This window comes from Sylvia atricapilla, chromosome 13, assembly GCF_009819655.1.
Source record: "Sylvia atricapilla isolate bSylAtr1 chromosome 13, bSylAtr1.pri, whole genome shotgun sequence".
NCBI classification, from domain to species: domain Eukaryota; kingdom Metazoa; phylum Chordata; class Aves; order Passeriformes; family Sylviidae; genus Sylvia; species Sylvia atricapilla.
Genome location: NC_089152.1, coordinates 18,102,752 through 18,126,996, shown reverse-complemented (window position 1 = coordinate 18,126,996; position 24,245 = coordinate 18,102,752). Strand labels below are relative to the sequence as shown.

Sequence of the window (24,245 nt, the reverse complement as noted above, 5' to 3'; positions counted from 1 at the left end):
CTACAGCTCGGGAGCCAGCACAGAAACTATTTTAGCAGCACACACAGTCTGGCAAGATTTAGGGCATTCCTGTTAATATTGTGGGGCTGCTTTTTGGGGATTTTTCAAAGGAGCTCTTTGAACTTGTTCTTCTACCTCCAGCCTTGCCTTGGCTCCTTGCTGATGTTTGGATTTGATCAGGACACCCAGGGCACGGCCGTGGCACTGACACTGCTTCCACACGGAGTGGACGTGAAGTGGCTTCTGTTGGACCCCAGTGAAAATCCCAATCTCCAGCAATGCCTGGAGACAGATGCAGGCTCCCAGAGCCCACCCACAGAAGGAACACACTTGGCATGGGAAGGGGCATGTCTGTAACCCAGCTGGGAGCACACAGGTCCTGGAAGGGGCACTGCTGCTGCTCAGTGACCTCCAGCGAACCCCGGGCACCGGAACACGGCGTTCCCTCTGCCAAACAGCATCCAGGAAACTCCATCTGTTCTTATCAGGGCTTGAGGGGAAGATTAGCAGATCAATCATTAAACGAAGGGCAGCCTTTATTCCAGCCCCTGAGCTTGCTGGGAGCTGTCCTTCTCTGGGAAGGAGCTCCCTGGGAATGCCAAGAACTCCAAAAGCAGCAATCAGGAACTTCTCCCTGAGCAAATGCAGGGGACTGTGCCTGCTCTGAGCTCCATCCTGCCCCTCTGAGCTGCCAGGCTGGTCTCAGCCCCACTGACACCTGGTAAAGCATTTCTGACACAGAACTCCAGCAGAACCATCCCAGTCTCCCCTTTCCTCCCTTCCAGCCACTCCGCTTTAGTTTCTATCAGGGAAATACGATCCCCAAACTCCCATTTTTAATTTACCTCTTTTTACATCCACCAGTGTGGTTGATTTAGCAGGACTTGGCTGAAAACATTCTAAAATCCCTGTTGGTTTCTTCACTACTAAACTGTAACTACAGAGAGGGGAATAATGCACTCTCTGTAACTAAATACCTATTTACATCCATTTTCTAGAATGTTCCCCTTCATAAGCTCAGCTAAAATGGCACTGCATAAATAGCTTCATTTATTTCAGCTTTTTATTAATTTTCATTGCTATTTTTTCCACTTTGAGCACACCATTTTCTTGAAAACACGTTTCCAAGTGGAGTTTCCTTTAAGACGTGCTGTAGCTACAAGGATGGGATCTGAGAGCCCAGCCTAAGTGCCAACGGATTCACAGCTGTGGGATAACATCCAGCTCCCATTAACATGCAAAATATAGCATTTTCTGCCTCAAGTGGAAGTGCACTCCCTGATTTGATCTGGGGAAAAATGGTAATCAGCAAACCGAGGTTATTATTTAAAATTAGAAAAAGGAAAAAAAAATTAATTATTTCACTGGGAAGGCAACATTTACAAAAATAAATAGACATGCCATAGTATTGCAAATTTTCGGTAATAACAACAGTGTGGTAAAAATAGGGAGAGATTAATCTAATTAAGTGCTGCGTGAATCCTTCCTTTATGGCTGTTCCTGCAGAGCCTGGAGCACCTTTTCCAACATACTCAGGTTGGGATAACAGGCATCAAGCAGATGGGCCCCAGGAATAACTGCATTACCCTGCAGATGGTTATGACTGTTCCACGATTCCACTCTAATCCCCAATTAAGGAGCTCTGGAAACTCCAGGTAAGGCTTACAGGAGCTCTCAAGCACCCAAGGGAAGAGCCTTCAGTGCAGCCCCAGGAGTTTGGCTGGAAATGCCAAGGTTAAAGTTGCATTTATATCTAAGAGAGGCCCTTTGGGGAGCTGTTGGGGAGTGGGTATTGTGTGTGCCAGCTGTGGGGCCTGGCAGGGAGCTCCAGAGGCATTCTGAGTGTCATTACACACAATTAAACACCATTTGCTGTGTCTGAAGCACACCACAGTGAACTGTGAATTCAGCAGTGTTTGAGCATCCTACATGTGTAATTTACCACCTCAGACCAGCAACGTGCCATTATTTCTTTTATTTTTGTCTAAATCTTAAACTCTGGGGTTCTTCCGCCTGAGTGCTTGTCTAAAGTTCTCCAGAATTAAACCTCTCTGCAGCACTTTTGAATTTTCACCCCCTTTCCAGGGGAGGTGCCTTGAGTGTGAAGTAAATAAATACCTGCCACATGGCTGAAATAACCTTACAGCTGCGTGAGACAGTAACTTCCATCTGATCAGATTCCCCCAGGGGCTGTGACAGGAAAGCCCTGGGACATCCCTTCATTCCCAGGTCACTGCCTCCAGGGGAACCTCTCCAGTGTCATCAGACCAACGTGGTCACAGCTGGTGACACTGTGCAGCCCCTGAAGCAGAAATGTCCCCACCACTGCTGCTTCTTCACTTGGAAATGCTCCTCTTGGAATCACACAAAGGGTTGGAGCAGAAATGGAAAGTGGTCCAGTGCCATCCCCTGCCACGGGTAGGGACACTTCCACTGTCCCAGGCTGCTCCAAGCCCGGTCCAACCTGGCCTTGGGCTCTGTCAGGGATCCAGGGACAGCCACATCTGCTCTGGGCACCCTGTGCCAGGGCCTCCCCACCCTCACAGAGAGGAATTTCACCCCAATCTCCCACCTAACCCTGCCTCTGGCAGTGGGAAGCCATTCCCTGTGTCCTGTCCCTCCATCCCTTGTCCCCAGCCCCTCTCCAGCTCTCCTGGAGCCCCTTCAGGCCCTGCCAGGGGCTCTGAGGTGTCCCTGGAGCCTTCTCCTCTCCAGGTGACACCCCCAGCTCTCCCAGCCTGGCCCCAGAGCAGAGGGGCTCCAGCCCTCGGAGCAGCTCCGTGGCCTCCTCTGGACTCTCTCCAGCAGCTCCAGGTCCTCCCTGTGCTGTGTGCCCAGGGCTGGGGCAGCTCTGCAGGTGGGGTGTCACCTGAGGGGACACAGGGGCAGAATCCCCTCTCAGGTAAGTCCAAGGGGCAGAGGTGAGGGGGCACTGCCATGTTCCTGGGTCTCCCCTCCCTGAGCAGGTGAAAACTGAAGGAAGCTGAGCCAGCAGAGGCCGGGGCAGTTGGAACCTCAGACCCTCAGATGGATCCGAGTGTTCCTGCAACACTTCCCACTGTCCCAGGGTGCTCCAAGCCACATCCAACCTGGAACACTTGGATATCACCAAATTAAGGGAGTTACAGAAAAAACAACATTTGTGAGGCAAATAAAACGTTACCAATTGCCTCAATTAATTGCCATGAGCCTGGACAAGATTCCTTATCCACAGGATTAAGGAGGAGGAGGAGGAATTCCCCTCTGGAGTGTTTTCTGTTTCAAATGACTTTGTGTCTCACACTCTTATCAATAAGGTGACAGATGATTTTCCCGTGAGGAATAAATCTGATAAGCTAATCTGCAATTAATTAAGCATTGCTCCAAATGAATGTTCACTTCAGCTTCCTCAAACTTATCACAATTTGAAGCTTTAAATCCGAGCAGTAGACCCCATCAGGAAGGAAAAGGGGGAGACTGGTATCATCCACTGGGATAATACATCAAAAATGATGATTGGGAGGCATTTACCAGATTTGTGCTCACAGCAGTTCCTGGGATGGAATTGGTGTTTAGCACTGAGCATGGTGTTTAACCACCACCCATCACAGAGCTGTGCCTGCCATCAGAGGGGATCAGCAGGGCTTTGAAGCCTCAGGTGCCTCTTGCTCCCAGGGGACATTCCTGTTCCTCCTGAGGAGCTGTGACAGCCCTGCTGCTCTGTCCCCAACAGCCTGCTAAAGGCAGGGAACAACTTCTGATGCAGGTAGCATCAAAACTAGGTCCAAGTCACTTTGACTTGGCAATCTGACCTTATAAATCAGCTGGACCCACCTTTGGGTCCTTGACACCTTGCCCAGATGGCTGGATCCTCACTGAAACAAAGTTTGTCAGCTCTTTGCAGGCTCTGGGCTGATGGTTCTGTATTTTAGTGTAAATAAAATTAGGTTGGGAGGGTTTGCAGTTAATCCAGCCACTCTCAAGCACTGCCTGTGAAACTCTTGGGGTGGGAGAGAGGGAAGGGAACACAATACTCCTGGAGCCCTGGAAAGAGCTGGTGGAGGTAGAGAGAGGGCTGACTGCAAATACACAATACTCTTATTAAGCTTAAAACCTTCTACTGTCTTGCTAGGCATATTTTTCTGCAGTCTTAAGGTCTATCTTTGCCTAAAGACTCAAACTGCTGTTTCATGTCCTTGCTTGCTGTACTATTGTAACTTTTCATACTTTCAAGCTTTGCAGCTACAGCTAATTCTAAATTCTTCTGCTCTTTCTGTTTCTGGGTCCTGCTTTGACAGCTTCTGAAAGTCTTCTTACCTTTAGTATTTCCCACAATTTCCCTGCTTGGCACAACCACAGAGAAACTCTCTTAACTTTGTCACTTATTAACTACTTTGTGTTACACAGCTCTACTACAGTGTGTATTTTTTCACCTAGCAAACAGATTTGCAAGTTTTGTACACAAAGGCACAACAGCAAAATCTAAAGTCTCTCATTACTTAGTGTATTTCTTTCTGTTTGTTGAAGGCACCTCTCTTGCTTGCTTTAAGCATTGCTATTTTACACCACAGCAATTTTAATGCCATTTTAAATCTGGTCTGTTCGAAGGATATAAATCAAATCTGACAGTAGTTACTATTTATTGTTCTAAAAGGTCTCATCTGTAAGGTCCTGATTTAAAGCCTTCACCTATGTCTATATTTGCATCCACTATCTCTGTCAGATTTTGAGAACTTTCTGTGATTCTATTTCCTACATCCCTCCACCTCACAGACTGCGGTGCCCTGTGACAGTTCTGGCTTCTTTTTCTCTCTTTTTCTCTAAGGTTGGGATTGATAAAGGGGAAATGCAGCTTTTGAGTTTGGACCTGGGTGTTCATTATTTCCTATCTGTATACAGCTCTAATTAGAAAATTAGGGAACAGAGAATGGAGAGCCTCTAACTCTTTCCAAGGTTATTGGGGAATTTCTGCTTAAATAACGAGATGACACCGACATTATTTAAATTTCTGACCCAATAATGACCACCCAAGGCCTGCAATGCAGACCTTTTTCACCCAATTACAGAAACCACCCACACAAAAGAAGGAGGTGAAGAGGAAGGACCCAAAATCCTCCACCTTGACTCACATGTATTAATATATCCTAAAACCTTAAAATCTAAGTTTCCATAATTCCAACAGTTCCTGGTATGTCAGCAAAGTCCTCCTGGGCTTTATTTACAGAAGTAGAGCATCCCTTACACCCCCAGCAGGTGCCTCCAAATAGGGAAAGAGTTTCACTTTACCTCTAGACATTTTGGGAAGTTTGACTAGAAAGTTCTGTATTTTTCTCTTATGTGGTTAGCTCGGGACCAGCACAAGAGCATGGCTCTGAGAGTGTAACTCAAATCCTCGTGGTGATCTTTAGGCAGCAAGCCAGATTGTCCCTCCTAGAACATTCAGTATCTAGGAAGGAACCCAAAGGAAGTAAGGGGCTTTTTAGAGTGTTTTAGCAGGGATTTCTGGGACATCTGTGCGTGGATTTTCTTCTGTTTTCTGTAACATTTGTTCTTTTTCTTTATTACACCGTTTGCTTTACAAAACACCTCTGAAGAGTAGTCTGGAGAATTAATTTCAGCCAGTTCTCTGCAAACCCTTGTAACAGTGTGTCTTTTTCGGAGGGCAGCTACAGCCCAACTAGATCCCAGTCAGCCTCTGCAGTGGAGAAACTGCTTGGGAAGAATGCAGACAGCATCTTCAAGCTCACACATCCACACACATCACAAGGCTGGCTCAGCACAGAGGCAGAAGGCTCCCAGCCCCAGAGCAATTCCAGCAGGCATTTATTCCATGTGCCACAGGTGGTTTCTGGACCAAAGAGGGGGATGATGTGGATTTTCTCAGTTATACAGTGTCTCAGGCTCGTGGGTGGTACAGGGGGCAAGTGACCACAGGGAAGGCAACAACTGGACACCAGACCCCACGGCCAGTGGGGAAACAGGGAAAGGGGACACCATGGAGGAGTGATGGACTTGCAAAAACTCCAGGGAGAGCAGACTGTGTGAAAGAAGCCTTTGTTACACCCAGGCTTCCCTTTCCCAAGGCAAGGCAGCTGGAAATTCCACGAGTGACCGCACAGACCCCCCGAGACTGACCCAGCAGACACGAGCAGCTGCTCCCAGCCGTGGCCGTTTACCTGTTGATGCCCTCCTTGGTGTAGAAGATGCAGTAGGTGAGGTTGTCTCCCTGCGGGTCGGAGGCTGGTGGCCGCCAGGTGAGCCGGATGAAGCGGGTGGACACCAGCGTGGCCACGACGTCGCGCGGGGCGGAGGGCAGGGGTCCCGCTGTGGCTGGTGCTAGATGGTCATTAGTGGCACTGGTCAGTGAAGTGGGAGGTAATGTTGGGATGGCAACATCTTGGCATGTGCAAACATTGGGGAATATGAAGGGCAAACATCACCACGGTTTTTAAAAAAAAAAAAAAAAAAAAAAAAAGAAGAGGAGAGAACAGAAAAAAAATACAAACGTAAAAGAAATAAACCAAAACCACGATGGGAAAACAGAAGAAAATGAACACACAAAAAAGGCCATTAAACTGAAGGCTGACATGCAGGCAGAGGTAACTACTGACCACTAATGGGGAGTACAGGACACGGCACTGTCAGGCAAGCAGACCAAATCTCCACTGTAATGGAAGTGGCAGGGGAGGGAAGGGTGGAACTGGGGGTAAAATACACCTCAGGAGAGGACACCAGCAGCAAACCACAGTGTCACTGCCTTGTGAGCTCATGTAATGCCACATTGACAGTTTAACCCCAACCTCTGTTCATTACTCCAATCAGACCCCACTTTCTACTGTAGCTCATTAACATGCACAATTCAATTAATGATTCTCAATGGTAACAAAATGACAGATAAACACACAGAATTCCTTTCAGTGCAAATTCATCCAGTCAAACCCTGCAGCCATTTCACACAGAGCTGCTTCCTGACCTGCCTGGGTTGTGCTACTGCCCATGGCACTGGAATTCCAGCCTTTTTCCCACCGTTTTTCCTGCCATCAGTGCTCCTCCTCTATCCCACAACACCCATTTCATCATTTTACAGCGACTCTGACAAGCACAAACAACAATGCTCCGGATTAAACTGACACTCTCCAAACTTTTAGCCTCACTCATGTCTTCCTATGTTGCTACTCCAAGGCAGGATAAACCCGGGGATTATTGCATTAAAAGGTTGGTGATTTAACAGCACAAGCTGAACCACAGGAAGAGCCACTCTCCAAATCCTATTAAAGCAATCCAGCCAGTAAATGTAACAGTGAGATTCTGAGCAGCTGGACCCCAATTACCAGGGAGTATTCCAAGCAGCACAATTAGAAACAAACCCCCAAAGCTCAGGATACACAGAATTTTTCTGGATTCTTAACTATTTACCAAGCTTAAACCACCTGATGACATTTTCCACATGGGAATCCATGCTGCCAAATTCATTTATTTCTTTCATTAATTATGGAAACTAACTAAAATTGCTCTGCTTTTCCCCAGAAAGAAATTCAGGACTAGAAGAGCTGTTGTTGAGCTGCAGCATCTCCACCAGAACATGTGGATTTATGTTATGATACACAACGAGAAAACCTCTCAAAAAACCTGACCAAAGGAGAAAATGTTGTCTGAATAACCAAACCTTCAGGGAACAACACTGAGGAGTCTTCCATCAACAAAAAAAAAATTATTTGAAATTGTCAAAGCTCCTTATCAACCCAAGCATCAGCTTGGGAGGTCCTCAATGGGCAGAACTCTCATTTTTCCTGTTGTTTGTTGGACAGGTCCTGGCAGAGACTCAAGCAGCAGCCACGGGTTTTTATCAGGTTTGCACAATGTCACACCAGCCCGTGGGCAGAACTGGGAGAGGCTCCCAGAGCCAGGAACATTTTGGTATTCCAAATACAGATCGCAAGGAGAGACGTACTCCAGGGTATCTCCTTAATTATCTCTTCCACACTCTAATAGCTAAAGATCCCAATTAAGTGCTCTCCAGCAGCCCCTCCTGATCAATACATGACACCATTAATTTCACATTCATTGCAAAATCTATTTTTATCTAACCCCCTCCCTTTTTTTATGTCCCATAATTGGATTTCTTGCAGGAATGCACCACTTTTAGCTCTTCTGGCCTCAGCCAGGGCCCCATTCCCCCAGGGAGTCCTTTGCTGTTGTAGATCACTCAGGAGAGCCCTGAATGGGGCCAGGGAATCTTCCCAAACCATCTCCCTGCTCCTGAATGACATTCCAGTGCTGATCCAGTATCACAGCAGGCTTTTGTTGTGTTTAAACCCCAGCCCTTGTCACCAGCTCCCTTGGACTGGAGACCTTCTCACTGCACCTGACAAACTCCTTCCTCAGTGTTCCCACTGACGAACAAGGGATGGAACTGCAGAACCTCCCTGGTGCCCACTGGTTTCCAGCAGTTTTCCCACTGTCCTGCTTGATTTCCAGTTCACTTCAAATTCCAAACACTCATACTTGGGTTTTTCTTACCTGCCTTGGCAATACTGTCAGGTGATCTGCTTCAAATGACATGGTTTTGATGCAAAATCAACCCCTTATTCATCATTAAAATTCATTCCACTGAGTTACAGTGGAATATTTTTAAAATTCATCTGCTCAATGTAAACCCCATCCCCACACACTCGTGCTTTTCTTCCCACACCATGAAATGGATCCATCTTTTCTGAAGTGATGTGCACACGGAGCTGATGGGGCTGGGAGAGCTGCCAGGATTCCCAGAGAACACACACCCAGTTCCAGCCTTGTGCAAGGCTCAGACCAGGAATGTTCCTTCCCACAGCATCACAGAACAGTCACACACAACAAATTCCTCCTGACACCTGAAAAACCAGCTGTGACCCAGAGAGAGCAGCAAGGGCTGAAACCCTCCAGGTGAGGTGGGCAGGGCCAGGCCCCAGAACTGCCCAAAACATTGCACTTCAACACCTTTGGGACCCTGAAGATTTAGGGATTTCCTTCCTTTTTTTCCCCTGTATTTTCTACAGATGCCTCCAGTGCTTTACAGAGGCTTCATCCCCAGCTGTGTGAGCAGAGCTCGGCAGTCAGAGCTGTGTTAATGAGCAATTACACCCAAATTAGCTCTAATGTGCCTTTGTCACTTCCAGCTTTCAGCACTACGAAAGAAGCAACTCAAGTCTCTTCTTTCTAACATCTCCTTCATCACTTCTTTAAACAGTAACTCCAGCTCTGGACTCTTCTCTGCAGTTATTCCTACACAGCTTCCCATCAATCTCATTTTTTAAAAGCACATTCAGAGAGTGACTTGTGCATTGCACCATATTTATGTCCTCTTGTGGAGTACCCAGGACCAGAGGGATCCTGGAACTCCTGAACAACTCCAGGCAGCAGAGTTCCACTCCTGCATCCCAGCCACTGCAGGCCAATTCCCAGCAACATCAGAAGCAGAAATTTTTAACTTCGCCCTAGAAATTATTTTCCCCAGGGAAATGTTTTTCCCCATGTCCTACAGCACTCCAAGACAAAGGAATCTGTGTTTGTGCTGCTCAGGTGTGACACCAACAGTGCCAGCCAAGGCCCCAGAGGAATGCCAGGGACATTCCAGCTGCTAATCCTCAAGCCCCTTCTAAGCAGACATCAAATACTGCAACTATTTAATCAAAATACTTTGCAGGGTGTGCAAATGCCCACGAGGATTTGGACTCAGATCAATCAGTAACAAGGTTTTAATTGCCCCAGCACTGGGCTGGTGACGTCCAAGAGGTGAAGGTGTCCACGGGGTGGGTGCACTGGTGTGATCCCATCTTTTGATCTTGTAGGAAAACCCTGGGATAACAAAGAGATGGAGAGAGCTGCTGCAGGGCCACCACCCAAGGGGCACAGGAGATCTTTTCCAAATAACTCAGCCACACCTGAGAGCCACTCACTGAACCTCTGTGGTTGTTATGAAATCACTGGAAATACTTTCCACATTGTCCAGTTCCGATTTCCCTTTCCCTGCTTTCCCCCCTCCGGAGGTTATTGGCACATCCAGGCTTCCTCCTGTTTGGCAACAACATTCCAGTGATGCCATTGGCTCCAGCACAAAGGGTGGGGGACCAGGAATGTTATCTGCTCCTTATCAGCCTGATCTGAACAGTCCCCTGGGTACCCATCTGGCACTGCCACCACCTGCCTCTGGAGGGCTGTGCAAATGCAGGGATTCAGATCCTGGAGAACTGGTTAAAAGTCATTTTTAGGCTGGTTCGGCCATATCCAAGTGTTTGCAAGTCCTCACTACAGCCTGAGGAGAGTGCTGAGGATTTCAGAAGCACAAGAGGCACCACAGAGTGATCCAGGTGTTCCTGGAGCCCAATGCCTGCATCCAATGGAGCTCTGGAGCAGCTCCCACCCCAAACACCAACAGGGAGCCAAGAGCATCCCCCAGCCCAGAGACATGGAGATCCAGGACTCCCTGAGGTGCAGCCAGGGGACGAGGAGCAGGAATGACCTGGGAAAGTCAACTGCACCAATGAACCCATGGAGGGGGGAGATGGTTCCTCCAGCCCGTGGAGAGCCAGAGGGACCCTCCCAGGGAAGCAAAGAGCAGAGACACCAGTTAATACAGAGTTAATACAATTAATGCAGAGGAGGAGAAGAGAAAGTCCTCCTTGGAAGGACTTCAGGCTGGATTTTGGAGATTTGAAATAACCTTCGAAACAGCAACTAAGATCTACTACAGATAAAAACAGCAAGTAACTATTTTGCCAACAAACCTGTTGGAAAAAAAAATTACTTAACATGTTCAGATCTCAACACCTCTAATATTTTAGCTGTTTTCCCTAAGAAAAAAATACCTCAGAGGCACCAAAATGTTTAATTTTGATGTGAGGTATTCGTATCTAACTGTGTACTCAATAATTTCCCCATAAATCCACTTAACTGGTTCCAGAGAGGTAATAATGACCTGCAAACTTTTTCTTTTACCAAACACACTGTTCTAAATTTGAACTTTGGTTCATGGTGTCCCAGTGGAAGGATTCAACTTGGATCAGGATTAAGCAGCTGTGATGCTGCGAAGAGTCAAATCCCACTGATTTCATTATGTGCATTGTATTTAAAAATAACAGCAGCATTTGGCTGCAGTGCAATAATAAACATGAAATAACAAAATCAGTAAGTTCACACTATATATCACCCTTCAAAATTTTGCTTTCTCTCCTACTTTTCACCGTGTTTTTACCTGTATCCAATGGCTGTCCTTGTTCAAATGCTTAAAACATGAATTCCCAACAGAAGGGATGCCCTTGTTAACCCCAGCTGTCCCCTGAGTGACACCACACTCAAAGAAAGCCACGTCACCTGCCTCAAGTAATTTCTCTCAGCACAAACAGCCACAGTGCTGAAGCTGGTCTCACCAGATCAGCTGTAATAATGGAATTAACTCCTTCCCCCGGAAAAACTCATTTAAAGAAGTTGAAGTCTCTGGGATTCCTGTTCCTCCACAAATTGGTGCTTTTGTGCAAAGCTGGAACAGAGACTGAGCAGATGTGGAAAGAGAAGGGTGGAAAGTAATTTCTGCTTTACAGAATGAACATAAACGTCCTGAATCTGAATCCTGAATGTGCTGAATCTCCTGGAGTTCCAACAACAGCCACCATCACCCCTACTCCCCTGCTGTAAGACACAGATCCACATCTGCTTGACATAAAACCCCCTCCAAATTTAGGATTCTGTAGACTGAATTACGCTTCATGAGCTAATTTAAACTGCAGGACTTTGTGGGTGATTTTGGAAACGTGTCAGAAAGACAAACACCACAGCATTGGGACATGGGACAACATGGACAACACCTCCAGGGAAGCACAGCTGGACACAGAGCCACTGAGCAGGGCATCCCTTTGGGAATTACACCTGCAGGAACCATGGAGCCACTAAGCAGGGCATCCCTTTGGGAATTACACCTGCAGGAACCATGGAGCCACTGAGCAGGGCATCCCTTTGGGAATTACACCTGCAGGAACCATGGAGCCACTGAGCAGGACATCCCTTTGGGAATTACACCTGCAGGAACCACGGCAAACTTGGAGCACAGGGATCCAGGAGCTGACCCCACACAAGGATTTTCCCAGATCATCTCACTCAAGGGAGAGGTTTGAGGACAAGAACCTGACTCAACCTTTGGAATGAATTTTGTTCCTCACACACTTAAGAACTCAAACCCCTACCCTAAGGAACAGACCCTCCTCCACCAATATCCCTCATTTTCCTCATAACTGAAACAGAGATGTTTCCTTATTTATTTCTCTATGCTGACACGTTTAGCCCAGAGCAGGCAAAATGCCTTATTTTTAATTTTTAATTGCCTTAGATTAATTTACATCACCACTGGGAGCAAAAGCTGTTATTTACTCTTCACTCAATGTACAGTGCTGTAAAATACTCCTCAAAAACCCAGAACCAGCAAGTGTTTCACTGCCACTCAGTGATTCTGGTTTTTAGGCATTTATTTGGTTCTGTTCTGCATTGTGAACGGACACTGCTGGGTGCTCAGTTATCTGGGATATATAAATACAGTGATAAACACATTCTGACTGGGAGCCTGTGTTTTAAGGGAAGTCATAAAAATCCTCCTGATAACAAGCCCTCCTCCCATTCCCGTTTCACCATGAAATGCTTTGGTGTAGAGGAAACAATTTGATTTTTTCCTGTCTCATAAAACAAGCCTTAAAAAGGCGTGACGGCCCTGCTGACGCATTCCAGGGAAACGGAGCAGGAACCCCCTGGATCCAGCCACATCCCAGTGCTCCAGGGGAGCATGGAAAGGGAAAAAGCCCTGCAGGGATTTCAGTCACAAGAATCAGTTATTAAAAAAAGGGAAATAAACCAAACACACATCACCTGACCCCAAGGAGTTTAAAGCTGCTTTGAAACACATTTTGTCATTGGAAAGAAATTCAAACCATAACACATATTGTAAAATGATGGGTATGACCTTCAAATTCAGTAGTGACTATTCCATTTTCTATACAATTAAATATTTTTTAACAAGCACTCCTTGAGAAAAAGAATCAAAAGCCTGAAACAAAACCCACATATAAATCCTGAGACAGGAAAACTGCCTGGAAGTGCCCCCAAAAGAACCCAGGCCAGGGTCTTCTCTTACTGTAAATATTCATCAGTTGAACTCCTCTGAAGAATTAAAAAAAAAACTCCTGAGAGCAGCAGAGCCTGCAAGAGCGTTCTGCAATCTGACTTTAATAATAACAGCAGAGCAGTGACTTTATTCCCAAATAACCCAGCCTTTGAGGAGCAGTGAGGAATAAAACCCCACGCAAAGGGCTCAGCTCTGCACAGCCACTGGCACCTCCCAAGAGCTCGAGAAGCTCCTCCAGGCCTGCCAATACCTCCTTTGGTGCCCTGGGGCAGGTCCCACCTCTCCCTCGTGGTATCCACAGGGATGCTCAGCTGGGAGGGAAGGGGCTCAGCAGTGCTGGCAGCTCTGGGAATGCCGCAATAATCCCCAGCAATGCTGCAGGCAGAGCAGGACCACAACATCCCAGGCCAGGCTGGATGGGGCTTGGAGCACCCTGGGACAGGGGAAGGTGTCCCTGCCATGGCTGGGGTGGATGGGATGGGTTCAAGGTCCCTCCAGCCCAAACTGAACCAAACCCTGGGATTCCATGACTATGCCTGGATTATTTCAGGATGTATTTCCAAAGGAGTAGCACAGTAAGAGCCTGGACTGAACACAAATCCTGCTGCTGCTCCCAGATCACTGGTAACCCCTGACTTCCATCTGCAATATTCCCTTTAGTGACTGCCCTGCTGCTCCAAGTGCCTGTGGGTAAGACATCCCCCAGTCCCTGCCTGGGACACCTGCAGGGCTGCAGCTCACTGCTACCCTCCAGGGCTGCTTTTCTCCAAAAAATACCCTGGAACTGCGACATCTTCTGTTGGAAAGCTGCTGACACTTGGAACAACTCAGCAGCACCAACTCTGCCAAACTGGAGCTGCAGCAGATGAGGCTGAACAAGCCTTTATATGTCACAATCATCCTCATTTGCCCAAGCTCTTAAAAAACTTCTTTAAACTCATTATTAAGGGCTTATTTAACTACTTGTTCCTTACACATATCTACCACACTCTGTTTTCCTTCCATTTAGGTTTATATCTCCACAATTAATATCTTTTAAGAGAGAGAAAGTCCCCTCAAACTCTCCTTTCCTCTTTTAGTCTATAACCACCTAGAGAGCAGCACTATTAGATGTGGTACTGGATATTTTATTCATTTTCACTGGATTTCTCTGCTAAAGCCTCCTTGCTGCCCACCTCACACCCACTCATTTTTATAGAACTAGAGGAGTATCAAGATATTTGGGAAACTTATAAACTCTTTTAATTAAGACTTTTTTCTTTCTCTTTTTAAACCTGTAATGTTCACTTGCTTCCTCGTATTTCTAATTCTAACAGAAAAAGTGAACCCCACGAGTATTTTTAAAATACAACTGCCTTTCCCAGCACAGAGGCTTGGGAATTTGAATTTGGTGTGCACTTCCCAGCGCACAAAAATTGCAAGTTATTCCCCAGAAGTACATTATGGGGTTTGTAACAAGAGATGCAACATTTAAATGTGGATTTGCTGTGGTCACTGACCACTGTTAAAAATGTCCAAACCTCAAGTTTTAAAAGTAAATTATAAATGTAAATTGGTGCTGAAGAATGGGGATGGACATTCCACCTTGGCCTATCAGCTGTGACCTGGATCCAAGCACAACTTTCCTCCCTCTTTCTTTTCCTTCAACACCTCCAGTGCTGATGTGCCACCAGGAAAACCACACAGAATCCACCTGTCCTTTAAAGACTCTGGAGCCACAATTATGAGTTTCTTTTTGAGGAGAAGAGAGATGACAGGAGAGGGTAAACAACCAGGAAAACAACAAAAAAACCCTACTCCAGGCTGTTCTATGCCAGTGAGAACAGTGACATTTACAGCTGGTTTCAAGACTGAACACACATTATTAAAAATTACATTTCTTTGTTAGATTTATGGCATTTCCTTAAGAAAATAAACCCCATGAGCCCATGCAGGTTATGCTGGCAATAAGTACCAGGGGCTTCTCTCAGCTCCAGATCTTCATCAGCATCAGTCCTGTTCCCCACTCAGCCCAAGTGAAAACCAATCCTGTCCCTTCTCTCCAAATGGCATTCAGCTGTCTCTGCTATTCTGTGTAATTTAGCAACTCTGAAATATAAGCAACCAATTAAGAGCAACCCCATGTGTTTGTTCTTCCCCACTGGTGCGAGACTGACAAAACCTGATCTTTTCCTTTCCAACACCAGCCTGGGATCAATTACAAATGAAGGGTGTTTCTGTCAATCTTCACAGCCCTGGATATGAAGAATAAAGGCAGAGGAAATGCCTCTGGTACTCATGACACATATCAAGCTACAGCTAATCCTGCCCTTCCACTCATGCAGGGATGGAAAAAGCAAAGCCACTCAAAACAAGAGCCCTCGTGATGCAGTGCAGTGGCTGCTCTTGGCCCTGGTTATTTGTCTTTTCCCCTGTAAGCAGGGGGCAGAGGCAGCAGAGGAGCCATCCCTCCACAGCTGGAGCGGCACCGCTTTGTTCCCAGGAAAAAGCACTCCTGACGTGACATCACCCAGCCAAGCTGCCAGGAATACAAAAAATCGGAGCATAACTGGAATGGGAGGGTTTCAGTGCTGTTCAGGGAGGTGTATTGGGTGTTACTAATCAGCCTTTCTGGTGGCCAAGAGACTTTTGTGATGGGACTGAGAAACTTTCTCAGGAATTCAGGATTAGCCAGAAGAGATCAAACGGACTCAAGAGCCTTCCATACACCTCACTGCACTTCTCCAATAAACATGGAATAATACAGGTGGAGAACAGCAAACTTCTATTAACCTGTGTTGTGTATTTCTCATAAAACACCAAAGCTTTTTGCTCCTATGAGCCCTTGCTCTGCCTCCACTGAACATTCCTTACATATCACACCTTTTCCAACATGACATGGAATTTCTTCAAGGAAATTCTTTCTTTAAGGAAATTCTTCTTCTAGTCATCCATCCCCCTGGTGAAAACCAAAATTCAAGGTGCCAGTGCCCGTGTTTTCAGGCACAGCTGCACGAGCAGCATCCCCACAACCCTTTATTTGTTGCACCCAACCCTGTATGAATTCCATCAGGAGGTTCCCACTTCTTTGCCAAGCCAACTGTAAATACAGTCATAAAACAAGAAATGAAAACTAATAAGCACAATATAAATGCTGTTCTGCCTCCCTGCGATTCACGGCACGCTGGCAAACATTAATCTATTCCTAATTTAATCTAAATTAGAGCAATTTATTCAAAGCCTGTGCCAGCTTTAAACATGAATAGGCTACTGAGGACTGCTTAGCTCCCGCTTCATCAAGTTAAACGTTCAAGAAGTTTGGGATCTAGGGTGGTTTAATCAGTTCTGCTTCTCAATAAGACTATATATAAGCAGGGCCCATAAAGAGGGAATAAATAAAGATCATTTATTAAACACGAATAGAGCGGAGAAATGGAACTGACTGAATTCAAACAGCTCCCAGGCCATTTTGAACAGACATGCTGCCATGAGAAACACAAATGCTGCCTTTCCCTGAGGAATAATAGCTAAGTAATGTAAATTAAAATTGAAATTAAACCCAAAAACCCCACTCTTTCAGCACTAAAGAGGAGCACACACTGCTGTGTTTACACAAAATTAGCATTGGAGTGTACACAACCGGTACAAAACATTCTCTGAGCTTGGCTTTGGCTGTGACTGCTTGAAGTCAGTTTGTGATTTCAGATGCTGTTTATGTTCCTGAAGCAGAACTCTCCAAATGAGGCTTCCAAGCTGTTCCTGCACCATCCATCTGACGCCGGGTGGATGCCGGAGGGCCGGGATGGAGGCAGACACTTTGGGAATGCTCCGGGCTCCTGGAGCCCCAGCACTGCCAGGAGCTCTTAAATGTTCACCCTGTGCAGCTCAGAATTTGACATTTGCTGCTTTCAAAGCTTTATGGGGACAAACTTTATGCTGTGAGTGGAAAACCTCAGGGATAAGTGGATATAAAATGAACAAACGCAGGGAGGAAGGTCCCCTGCTACTCCTGGCTCTGATGATGCTCATCCCACTGGAGTTTTCCATCCTCTGACTTTCAGATCTTCCCACTCCACCAGAGCAGAGGTTCTTCCCCATCTCCCCAGGTCTCCAGTTAGGGACCTGCTCTCCCAGAACCAGGGGCTGCTCTGTGCTGAAGGGACTCTGAATATCCAGTTCCACCCCAGCTCCATCACCACCTCCCGCTCCCCCCCAAAACCCACAGTTCCTTCTTTTGAGTACTTCTGCCTCTCGACAGAAAATGTGGATTTTTGTCTGCAAGGATTTGCAGCCTAACTGCTCAATTTTCATCTATTTCTTTCCTGGTGGATGCTGAGACTCCTGAAAGCCACTCCTGGAAACCACAGGGACCTCTTCCCATTTTCCTTCATGAAGACATGCAAAATTGGACAAGGCAGAAAGAACATGAGATTTCTGTCTGAGAGAAGAAACAGGAGACCCTGCAGGGGAACACCCAGAGTCCTCCTTTATTGTTCTTTGAAAAAGAACAATGTATTTTTATCTTGCTCTGGCATTTCATTCACAACACCCTGCAGATTTTTCAAGTGCTTCTGTAGTCTCCAAGAACTCCACAGAATTCCATGGACCGAGAATGCTTTCATTCACAATATGTGACTAAAACATACTCGAAAGCATCACCTCTATGAGTGAGAGAGCCTGAGAAGGTACATTTGATATCTATGAAATCTTCCAAAATAGATCCTGAGATGACATGAGAGGAGTCTGCCTCAGGGCTTGAACCAGGCAAAGCCCTATTTGTGGGATTTTTTTACACATGGGCAAATACCCAAATGTGTAACTGAGTTTTTCAAAGCAGAGCACAGTTGGCCTGTTAGTGCCAACTTTTGCATTTCTTTCAGTAGGAGCCAAAAATTGTCAACAACTTCTCTTTGCCTCCCACAACAGCATAATGAAGCTTATAGTTATGGAAAACACAGTATTTCATCTATCCTGACTGAAATAAGGCTTTAGACGATGCCTTTAAAATCCAGCTAGAGCTGGGAATCTTTTCAGTCAGTTCAGGGGAGCTGAAATGGTCTCTTTGTGAGGAATGGGAACCTCCAAGTCAGCCTGAAGTGAATTCAAACAGTCCAGTACCATCTGCAGTGCAGAAATGACAGATTAGCAGCACAATCTTAACTGAAATGTGCTGGCTTTGGGGAACACGGACCAGATTCCTGATGTTCTCCATCTTTCTGGGGGTCTGAGAAGCCCCCAGCCCAGCCAGCTCCTTTCAGTGCTCCAAGACTGCACACAGCTCATGGCCAAACCCTGGCAGAGAGGTACCAACACAAAATGGAATTGTTTATGCAGCAATGGGCCTGGACAGAATTCAATTGCTTTAAAAACGCACCAATTAAGGGCAATAAATAATGTCTTTAAGACTCCCTCTGAATTAGGATCCATGGAATGAGACTCAGAGGAGGAACTGAGATCATCCAGTGGTGTCAGACTTGAATCAAACATTGTTTGTGATGTCAGACTGCCATCAACACCTGGCACTTGTGTTTCTGCCAAGGAGATCAGCAGGAAACACATGCCATGGAATTGTCAGACTTGACCATTCCTTGCAGAGCTCCAACACCAAGAGGGGCCATCCCCAGCCCTGCCTCACAGTGTGTCAGGACCACAGAAAGGTCTGGGAGCTCACCTGAACTCCCCCTTCAACCAGCAGGCTGCTGAGGGCCTTGTCCAGGTGTGCCTTGAGTATCTCCCAACAGCAGAGATTTCCAGAGCTCCCTGTGCAGCCTGTTGGACTGCAGCTCCCTCTCTGTGAAACTGCTTTCTCTGATCAGGAATTCCTTTGCCTGCAGCTTTTTCCTGTCACCACCAGCTGCCCTGTGTCCCCACCCCTGCCTGAGCAGTAACATGGGGTCCAGGATGAACCAAACTCAGCACATGCAGTACCTCCAGCACGTTCCAAATTTCCATGGCTCTCCACACAGCCCATCATCCAGTCTGGATTTCCCCAGTTTAGCTTCAGGGATACCCTTGGAGACAGCACCAAAGGCTTGGCTCAAGGCAAAGCAAACAAAATCCACTTCTCTCAACCCCAGGCCCAAGCATTTCATCTCAGAAGGCCACAGGAACAGTTGGGCACAGTTTGCCTTGGGTGAATCCATGCTGATTTTCCCAGTCATCATCCCTCTCATGTATCCATTACATGGCTTCCAGGGGGATTTGCTCCATAACCTTCCCTGAAAAGGTTCCAGCTCCAGCTGAGCTTTGTCTTTTCTACATCCCTACACTTCCAGGCGATTTTCTGCTTTTGTTTCCAGATTCCTGGGCTTTCACTTTGTGTTGGAGCCCACTTGGCAGCTCCTTCCTTATCCCTCCTGGTCTCCTGGACACACACTCAACCTCTGGAGGAGACCATTGGAGAAGACCATTCCTGTGCTTTGGTCCTTCAGGATCTAATGGTTTGCCTCTTGTCCATTAACACAGCCTCCTGTGGAAACCTACCAAAAATATCCCAAACAAGCCAAAGCCTCCTGTCTGGAAGCTCAAGGCTGGAATTCTCAGCCAGTCACAGGCAACAAATTCCAGCCTGCTCTGGAAACTGCACATCCTGCCTGTCACACACAGAGCTGCCAGCCCAGCAGCCCCACATGGCTCAAGCCCCACATGTCCCAGGGCTGGGTTAAAGAGCTCCATCTCCTCCCTGCCCTGCACGACTGCTGGGAGTTGAGTTTTTCTTTCCCATTGTGCTGCTAAGAAGCACTGATGGCTGGGTGCTTGAGAAGGGGAGAGTAAACTCACACTCACACGTTCTGAGCCTTCCAGAGGAAGGAACTCACTGCTGCTGTAGAAGTCCAGCTCAGTCCTGTTTCTTCTGGTGTGGGGTGAGCCTCTGCTCCTGGGAGCAGCCACTGACCTGGGACTTTGTCATCTCCTGCCTCACTAACGAGGGGCCTGTCACAGCGATGGGAGCAGGGTCATGTTGTCCTGCCCCTATTGCTTCCTCAGCACTTCTCCGAGGTTTTCATTCTCTGTAGCCCACATCCCGTCTGCCGAGACCTCCCACGTCTTCAGCCTCAGCTTCGGAGATTCTGATCCATCCATCTCAGCTCCGGAGTTTCTGATCCATCCCTTCAGCCTCAGCTCTGGAGTTCCTGCTCCATCCCTTCAGCCTCAGCTCCGGAGTTCCTGATCCATCCCTTCCATCTCAGCTCCGGAGTTCCTGATCCATCCCTTCAGCCTCAGCTCCGGAGTTCCTGATCCATCCCTTCCATCTCAGCTCCGGAGTTCCTGATCCATCCCTTCAGCCTCAGCTCCGGAGTTCCTGATCCATCCCTTCCATCTCAGCTCCGGAGTTCCTGATCCATCCCTTCAGCCTCAGCTCCGGAGTTTCTGCTCCATCCCTTCAGCCTCAGCTCCAGAGTTCCTGCTCCATCTCCCTTGGTCTGGGCCCAGCCGCCATCCCGGTGCGCTGCCCGAGCCCGCCCCACAGCGCCCCCTGCCGCGCGGGAGGACCATGGCACCCGCCCCGCCCGGCCGGAGCCACCAGCGCCCCTGCCGGCCGTGCCCGGGACTGCACCCGAGGGGACAGTGCCCCAGGCCGGAGCCACAGCGCCCCTGCCGGCCGTGCCCGGGACTGCACCCGAGGGGACAGTGCCCCAGGCCGGAGCCACAGCGCCCCTGCCGGCCGTGCCCGGGACTGCACCCGAGGGGACAGTGCCCCAGGCCGGAGCCACAGCGCCCCTGCCGGCCGTGCCCGGGACTGCACCCGAGGGGCAGTGCCCCAGGCCGGAGCCACCAGCGCCCCTGCCGGCCGTGCCCGGGACTGCACCCGAGGGGACAGTGCCCCAGGCCGGAGCCACAGCGCCCCTGCCGGCCGTGCCCGGGACTGCACCCGAGGGGACAGTGCCCCAGGCCGGAGCCACCAGCGCCCCTGCCGGCCGTGCCCGGGACTGCACCCGAGGGGACAGTGCCCCAGGCCGGAGCCACCAGCGCCCCTGCCGGCCGTGCCCGGGACTGCACCCGAGGGGAAAGCCTTTCCCGCTTCTGTTTACTATCAGTGCTGTGGTTGGTGGTGTTTGTTTGCCTGGTTAAACATTCCAGTAAAGAACTGTTATTCCTATCTCCGTACCTCTGCCTGACAGCCCTTTAATTATCTAAATTATAATAATTTGGAGGGAGGGGGTTTGAATTCTCCATTCCAAGGGCGGCCTTGCCCCTCCCTAGCAGATCCTTGTCTTTCAAACCAAGACAAGGACCCAGTGTCCAGCAGACACACACAGGGTCCTGCTGTCCCTCCATCCACTGATCCCTGTGCCAGTGCTCCTGGCTAGCTCATCATCCTCTCCAAAGTGATGAAACACTGGAGGCAACCCTCAAGGGTGACCCAATTCCCTGCCCCTCCTTCCTGAAGGACCTGCATCCACTCCTTGGAGCCATCCCCAGATGTGTCCACGATCCCAAAGCCTCACAGCTCTATAGCTACACACAGATTTCTAATTCCTCCTCCCTCTTTCTCATGCTGGGAATAATGAATCCCATGCAGGATACCCTTGCTTGGACAGAGCCCCTTTTTCATGAAAAAAATGAGTAAAGAAACTGAGAGTTCCACTACAAACAACCCTGACACGGTTCCTACAGCACCGTATCCAACTCATTCATTCCGAGATCTCACTCCTGTACAATTCACAATACGGTGAAAACCCCCAATTTTGTGGTATAAAAGTACAAGAGCCCCCCAAAGCACCCCCCTTCAGCTGTGAAGGTGACACAGTGCATCGGAAAGGATGGTTTGAAATTGTTCTCCCATAACACAGCATATTTGTTTACAGCCCACAGTGCTCAGGCATGGCTCCTGCTTTTCCCCGGTGCCTGAGTACTCGTCAATGCCTTTCACACAGGGTGACAGGGAGCCATCTGCCTCCCTCCTCCTACTTGTTGCCACCTGTTCTTTTCCCAGTCCCCACATGGCAGCGTGAACAGGGCCAGATTCCCTGGACAAGGCCGGGTTACAGCACCAGGAAACCCCAAATGCCTCCGTTACCCCCAGGGTCCCCCTCACCACACACCAAAATGCTCTAACAGTGAGGACAAAGAATGGCTCTGCTGTAATGGAGTGTATCTGCCCCCTAACTGGGACACTCAGCGGCTGAGCGAGGAGGACTGGAAGTAAAGCGAGTTGGGTTTGTGCCAAAAAGGGCGAGGAGAGATTTGAGGTTGCGGAGAAAGGCATTCCCAAGGCACAATGGAAATTCTGGGATAGGCAGGACTCCTCCATGGGGACATCTGCAGGACATCAAACCACTCATCTCTTCATCAAGGAGGCAAAGAGAGAAGCTTCCAGACTGAGAAGCCCAAGTGCAGGGCAATGAGGAGTTTCCTTCTTTTAGGGAGCTCCCAAATCCTTCCTGAAATCAGAGCAGGCAGCAGAGCCACTCCAGTGACATTCTGAAAGGCACTGAGGGTCCAGGGCCAGCATCTGAGGAACAGGGACACAGCTTCAAATCCCAAAGTGGCTGGAAAGCACAAGAGGCTTCTCAAGCCCCTTGCAGAATTCTACACCTGATGCTCAGTACAGGGGATAAAGAGGACTTAACTCAGACACTGACCCAAATCCTCCCTCTTCCGTCCTTCCAACCTTCCCAATTACAAACACTTGTCCTAAAAATCTCTGCTCTCAATACCATGATTCTTTCATATATTCCTGAAAAAGCAAGGGCTGGGGATTCTGTATGGCCAATCCCTTTCCAGGTGCAAACTTTTCTGTATTTATTAACAGAATTACCAAAGTTTAGAAGAAAAGCCACTCAAGAAGGTTTTCAATTCTGTGCTTTAACGTTTTCGACAAATACCTTTTCTATGTACTAAAAGCTACCCAGAACTCAGCCCAAACATAAAAAAACATGATGTTTTTTTGAAACTGAAAACTGATGTTTGATCAGTGATTATATCAAGCTCGTTGTAGGAGAGTCACAATCAGACTATAAAGGTTTCTGTGTGACTGTGCCCACGCTGTGCAGGTGAATCACCAAATTCCTGCTCTCTCCAAGTCACAAATCTGTCCAAACACAGACAATTTCCCTTTGTAGTGAACAAATGTTTTCCCCTCACTGCATTTCAAACTTACACTGCCTTCCAGGAGCACGAAACACAGATGTGGGACGTCACTTGGATAAGAGAGCTCACGTGGCCTCCCTGAGAAACTCCTCAGGGCTGCCACTTTCTCATTTGCATTTAGTTCAGCCAAGATCAATTGGATAAGCAAAAGGGCTAATGAGAAATGGTTTGTAAATAGCCAGATGCTTGCCAATTCCAGCAGGAAGGAGAAAACAGAACAGCACAGGAAGGGAAGTGCTGCTAACTTTGATGAACACTTAATCAACATTTTTCTCACTGAAGTTACTTTTCAAGTTGGCATTTCTTATCAGCAGCTAGGAAATAATTAAAAAAAAAAAAAAGTTTTCTGAATTAATGATTGAACTGTTCAGAATAGTTTTTGCTCAAATTAGGGGGTTTGAATTTTCATACCAAGCCAGCTGCCACTACTGCATGTGATACCTTCTCCCTCTTTCCTAGAACAGTTCCCTTCTCCACTGCTCATGGATTGAGAGGAGGCGGTTTAAACCCCAAAATCTGTATTTCCTCCACCTGTGAACTGCCAGTTGTCACATCTCACACTCATTCCTCACGGCACTGGTCACACCCCCCTGCACAGCACAGTTCCACATCCCCTCAGATGTGCTCCACGGGAGTATCCCACTGCTGGAGAACAGCATCTCAGTGGCCCCAGAGCTGCAGGGACACGGCCTCGGGGTGTGTCTCCACACCCACAGGGACACTCCACCACTGCAGCCCAAATCCTCTGGCAGCATGCAAAAGAGAAAGGACATCATGAGGCAAAGTCCTTCAGGATGAGGGGCTGGAGCAGGGCAGGAAGGAGAAACCACTGGACAAACAGCGGCAGAGGGAAAGGAAGAGGAGTGAGACCACAGGAACTCCAATAACAACAGTGAGAGGCATTTAGAAACCACTACTGGGAACTGGGTGCAAGCACAGGCTTGGGCAGGGCTCCCAAAGCCAAGGCCATTCATTATTCAGTGTTTTCAAACGTGGAGAATATGGAATAATGCTTCCGCTGGAAGCAGCTGCAAACCACTCAGGTGAT

The 24,245-nt window shown here is 47.9% G+C and overlaps 1 protein-coding gene across 7 annotated transcripts in view; it reads right to left on the bottom strand.

Annotated features, from left to right (window-relative positions):
- Positions 1-24,245, bottom strand: part of NEO1 (neogenin 1) — a 174,528-nt gene that overhangs the window by 40,437 nt on the left and 109,846 nt on the right. For 4 of the 7 annotated variants that reach the window (XM_066328684.1, XM_066328689.1, XM_066328685.1 and 1 more), the window contains exon 8: positions 6,156-6,375. In XM_066328684.1, the coding sequence (XP_066184781.1) occupies positions 6,156-6,375 (220 nt within the window). The remainder of the gene's footprint in view (positions 1-6,155; positions 6,376-24,245) is intronic. The other 3 variants (XM_066328687.1, XM_066328691.1, XM_066328688.1) reach the window with 1 other exon arrangement.